This window comes from Lytechinus pictus, chromosome 8 (genome assembly GCF_037042905.1).
Source record: "Lytechinus pictus isolate F3 Inbred chromosome 8, Lp3.0, whole genome shotgun sequence".
NCBI lineage: Eukaryota > Metazoa > Echinodermata > Echinoidea > Temnopleuroida > Toxopneustidae > Lytechinus > Lytechinus pictus.
The window spans coordinates 8,809,985-8,815,984 of NC_087252.1; the positions used below are offsets into that span (position 1 = coordinate 8,809,985).

At 36.6% G+C, this 6,000-nt stretch overlaps 1 protein-coding gene across 1 annotated transcript in view; it reads left to right on the top strand.

The window, feature by feature from the left end:
* Positions 1 to 5,549, top strand: part of LOC129266348 (serine/threonine-protein phosphatase 2A 65 kDa regulatory subunit A alpha isoform-like) — a 31,075-nt gene extending 25,526 nt beyond the window's left edge. Inside the window, exons 13-14 of the mRNA XM_064103534.1 lie at positions 1,976 to 2,064; positions 4,658 to 5,549. Of these exons, the coding sequence (XP_063959604.1) occupies positions 1,976 to 2,064; positions 4,658 to 4,665 (97 nt within the window). The 3' untranslated portion in view covers positions 4,666 to 5,549. The remainder of the gene's footprint in view (positions 1 to 1,975; positions 2,065 to 4,657) is intronic.
* Positions 5,550 to 6,000: the final 451 nt, after the last annotated feature.

Here is a 6,000-nt window from a genome sequence, read left to right on the forward strand (position 1 = left end):
CAATGTCAGCAAAGTATGTTATGTTCATATGGAAGTATTAATTACTGTCATTATTTTCATTTTTAATCCATCTCTGGATGTCTGCGAGAAAGGAAGCACGATGCACATGCGCGTTCGATGACGTATGACATTAATAAATTAAGAGGCTTTTATAGGAGGAAATTATAATTTGTTAACAAATTTTCGGCATTACTCCTATTTGTTTAAGATCAGTATGCTCGATCTGTAAATGAAAATCATAAGATCAGTATGCTCGATCTGTAATGAAAATCATATGATCATAAGTCAGAAAAAATTGGAACCAGTGGGATTCGAACCTGCCATCTACTGCTTTCCGGGCAGCGACTTAACCACCAGGCTATTCTGGTTCACGGCTAAGCCACGATGAACTGGAATTCAAATTATTTACAGATCGAGCATACTGATCTTAAACAAATAGGAGTAATGCCGAAAATTTGTTAACAAATGACGTATGACATATTTTCCATTCATGAATTCAGAGCCAAACAGGTACAAACAAGCTTCAAATTAATGGGAAAAAATATCAAACGTTTTGTCATGTAAAATGGTATTATATGGTGATATTATGATCGTGAGAAGAGTTTCTGCATGTTGACAGTGCTCGAGAATCAATCCTGACCTAATTTTTTTAGACAAGTGCACTCACTCACGTCGATCGTGATATGTGATGTCCGTCATTGAAAATTGAAACAAAATACAAATGTTTCACATCAAGCTCTTAATTCATGTTAATGATTATCATATGCAAATAATTGTTAAAATATTATGATTAAATGATGTTCTATGGTCATGATATTAATATTGTTCATGAAAGGAAGGAATATTTTACATTGATCGCGTCATAATTTTCTGGTTTGATTAAAGCACAGTACTGCTGATGACGATGACTTCCATTCATGAATTCATCGTGCATAAATAATCTCAGCACGAGCAGACGAGTAAGACTCTAACTGTTATCAAAATAAACTTCAAATTAATGGTGAATAGGCATCATTATTACACAATCGGTTTCATTTTGGGGGCAATATAAATCAAGTTAGTAGTAATTAAGTAATTATTTTGATGAATGTGTTTACCAATCGAAGCGTCATAATTTTCTGGTTTGATTAAAGCACAGTACTGCGCATGCGCGACTGATGACGGTGACTTCCATTCATGAATTCATCGTGCATAAATAATCTCAGCACGAGCAGACGAGTAAGACTCGAACTGTTATCAAAATAAACTTCAAATTAATGGTGAATAGACATCATTATTATACAATCGATTTCATTTTGGGGGGAATATAAATCAAGTAAGTAGTAATTAAGTAATTATTTTGATGAATGTATTTACCAATCGAAGCGTCATAATTTTCTGGTTTGATTAAAGCACAGTACTGCGCATGCGCGACTGATGACGATGACTTCCATTCATGAATTCATCGTGCATAAATAATCTCAGCACGAGCAGACGAGTAAGACTCAAACTGTTATCAAAATAAACTTCAAATTAATGGTGAATAGGCATCATTATTACACAATCGGTTTCATTTTGGGGGCAATATGAATCAAGTATAAAGTAGTAATTAAGTAATTATTTTGATGAACGTGTGTACCAATCGAAGCGGCTGGCAGTATTTCTTTCCTTCACACTCTTTTTTTTTTTCGATGCGCCAATTTTAAAAATCGATTTGACTCAGGCTTACAAAGAACACAGATTTGGCGTTCTAGAAAATTGAATACTGCGTCCCTATTCCATTTGCTGTTTGGACTGCTTAATACTTGGCCTAATACTCCTGTTGTCTGTTGTGAAATCGTCACCAGACTTTGACAAACGCTGCCATTTCATACCCATACTACACATATGATGGTAATAACAGTGATAATATGAATTGTGGTGATGGTAGTAATGATAATGGCAATGAAGATGTGAAGGAGCAGGAGGATGATATTGAACATTTTTTTCTTTCCAGCCTTCAAGGCGAGATCAAAGAAGTGCTGGATAAGCTAAATACTGATGCCGATCTTGATGTCAAATATTATGCGGCAGAAGCTTTGACAGGTATATAATCCAAACATTTCATTTTTTTTTGGGGGGGGGGGATTTGGGAAGTGGTGATTGTCCTTAATTACTGCAATGATGTTTGAAGATCAAGTCCATCCTAGAAAACTGGTGAGTTAAATCAATGGAGAAAAGTCAACCAAGCTAAACGCTGAAAATTTCATCAAAATCAGGTGTGAAATAAGAAATAAGTTGTGACATTTTAAAGTTTCGCCAATTTTTTGCAAAACAGTTACATGACTATGTAACTCTGTGATAATGAGAAAGATGGTGATATCCCTCAATCACTATTTCTTTTGTTTTTTTTATTGTTTGAATTATAGATCATTTTTATTTTTACAGATTTGACAGTTAGGACCAACTTGGCTGAACCATAAAATGTTAAGCAATGGAAATTCCACATTTTCAGGGAGGATTAAAACTTTCATCTCACACGTCACTGAGGAGAACATACGATTATTTCATATTTCATATTATGAAATACAAAAGAAATAGTGAGTAGGTGATGTCATCAGTCGCCTCATTTGCATACAGACCAGGATGTGCATAGTAATTTTTTTGTGAAACTAAGCGAAACTTTAAAACAAAGTAATAACTTATTTTACATCCGATTTTGATGAAATTTTTAGTGTTATGCTCGTTTGATTTTTGTCATTTTATTCAAATAAACTTTTTCTTGGGGAAGACTTGTCCTTTAACAATAGAGGGCGAAATTCTGTACATGCCTGCTCAACAAAGGCACTTACACAGCAAAATCACCGATGTTTATTTAACACCAGCCCGGTATCTATATCAGTCCACACCAGAGAGGTGTTGAAACAACAACATTTAAGAATCCATCTGAGAAGAAGAAGACGGGGGGGGGGGGGGATCTGATTCAGCCCCCCCTTGGCATTTTTTGCGATTATAATCTGCCGCGCAAATTTTTTTGACTGCGTTGCTGACTTTTTACTTAGTCTAACATAAATTTTCAGACCAACGGATACGCGGTTCCAAGATTACGCAACATTTCGTAAGTGCATGCAGACCCAAAATGCTGTAAAAACCCAGTGCAAATAGTGTTTTTAGCCAAAATTAATCCAGGGTAGCCACTTCAGTTAAAAAAACTGTTCTCCCAGCGGGCCCTGCTATTATTAATGCCGCATTTTGCAGTGTTTTTTTATAGCAACTTTACTACTGTTCAAAGATATGCCATTTGAATTAACGTAACTGTCTCTGCTAGGTTTCCTCTGTGTGATTATAGCATGAAGAATTGATTCCCATGCATGTTAGTATTCTCTTAACCCTTTGGCTACTGGAACCAGAAGGTCCCTGTCCAAAGTATATAGGAATCAGAGAATTCAGTAGGCAACACGTTAATGAGCATGTTGACCATGAGTTATATATATTTTTTAACCCTATCTAGGCCGGGGTATTTTTGGAGTTCATATGGCCGGCAGTGGGGGGCCTCCCAGGCCCCCTTGAGATCTCGGCCGTTGTCCGCGCGATCGCGCCGAAAATTGGCACGCACATTGTCTTGGACATAATCTACAAAACTATATAATAATTTATTTCATGCAAATTTGCTATTAAGCGATTATGCTAATTTATGCATAATTTTTTTTGAAATCATACTTTTCCCTCTAATTCCCTAAATAAAGCTCCCAATGTTCCAATTTTTGGTATAAAAACTCTTTTTGGTATTCCTAGCAAGTGTACATGAAAAAAATTGCAATATCAGATCAATTTCCTATTTATTTTATTGTTTGTTTTTTTCAATTTTTTTTGTATTTCTGTGTTTTTTGGACTTTTTTTTTTTTTTTTAATGAAATTTGTTGGGGGCTCTTCTGAGATCATAAACAGCATGAAATAAATACATTTAGATCAGCAAAACTAAAAATAATCACACATTTATGATTTTTGGTTGAAAACAGAATTTGCACTGACACTACCCAAAATCACGTTTTTGAGCAATTTTTGGTCTGACATGCACTTACATAATGTTGCATAATTTCGGAACCGCATACCCGGGTGACGCAAAACTGGTCTCAAAAGTTGTGCAAGACTTGAAAGTAAAAAGTCAGTGAGCGGCGCGGTCAAAAAAATTGCGCGAATCGTTTATTCGCCTGGATAGGGTTAAATTTGATGCAATATAGTTTGCAAAATCTGATATAGCATAATATTGTTGTGGGAAAAAAATAAGTCAACCGCTGTGGATTTTCAAGGTTTGTTCTCTATGAACGTTGTAACAGTGAAAGGATCTAATGTAAATTATTGCTCTTCGGTTGGCCTAGCATTCAAGATAATAACCGAACTAACCATGCCAATCACTCGCATGGAGTCCCATGCCAATATTTCTGTGTAAAGTGCTTTGACCTCCCAAACATATTTTCTGTAAATGAGGGACTATGGAGTAGCATACCACCATACATTGTGCAGTTTTCTGTACGCAAACATGTATGTATGTGTTTGTCTTCTGCCTCTCTCTCTCTTTCCGCACAGCACTCTCCTCCAACACAGCACTGTCTAAGAAATAGTGGTGCACACAGGCAGAGTGGTACCCCTTCTCACAATCTACTTTGTCATCTTTTCCTCATTTTCTCCATGTACACAGTGATGTAAGGATAGACCCCGAGACAGAATCAACTACCAGCTCGTCAGCCTGTTGCCCGACGCCATGGTAGATAAATAAGAAAATAACTTCTGGAATTAAAATGAATTGAAATCAGACACTGTCCAGAGATGTCACTGCTGACGTGTTTACTTTAACAGCAGTAAATGGAACCACATTTTCAATGTCGAAGAGCTTGTATGCTGCTGAAGAGGGCAAAACTGAATTATAGTCTGGTATTTTATAGTCTTCTTACAAGATATCACCACATTAAACAGCTTATAATTTTATTTTATTTATTATCCTTTATAAAAGAGGAAGTTTATCCTCAATTGAAATAATTTGTTAACTCAAGCAGAAACCTAGAGAAAGATATCTATGACATTTGGCAAAATCCAACATAGAATTTAAAAAAATGGAGGTCATATTGTATGATGTCACATGTGGGTTGCTTTCTCATAATTTCTCATGCTTTAACCACTGTTTTATATTCTAAGATATTTTACCTGTGAGACTGTATTTCCAATCATGTGAAATTCATACATACTTTAATGGGAGAAGTCTCTGGATTTTACCATGAACCATGACAATTTTAACTTGTTAGGAATACGTGTAGCACACATTGCACTTCTGGGGAGTTTTTCACAAAAAAGCTTTGTCAGTGATATTTACTGATTAATTTGCTCTTGGCCAATCGGATGCAAGGATTTGCAGTAGCTTACATCTATCAGTGAAAGTCACTGACAAAACCTTTCACGAGTCACTCCCCCCCCCCAAAAAAAAAAAAAAAACATACATGTAGTTCACATCAGTTTACACAGGTATTAGATTTGTTACACATAGTCAGTGGCGGGCCGTGACCCGGAGGAGACAACGATTGGAGGGGCACTGTATTGTTTGTGAACAATGCTGTGCCCCTCCAATGCTTTGTCTCCTCCGGGTCACGGTCGGCCACTGCACATAGTTTGTAGAACTGTTCCAGTAGTACCTTGCCTGTGTAATTTCTATTAACGCCCTCGATGATGGGCTTTATATATCTGGTTATTGTTGCTACAAACTCCGCTGCTTTATAGCCAAAGCATAATAATCTTACCTTCGAGCTAGATGACCAATATAGGGACTGCTTCCTGTAGATATTCTACGTGTTCAGCTGTGTTTTAATAACTTATAAATATGCAGCGATCCACCCTAAGTTTTGACCCCAGCATCGAGCCACCCTTGCACCACCGTACCCTTGATTTCTACGATTGATTGTACATTGTAGTCAATGCAATCAATCGTAAAAATTTGTTCTACGATCATGGCTAAGCTTTTTGTTAAGGGCTCCAGGCCCGGAAGCACATCTA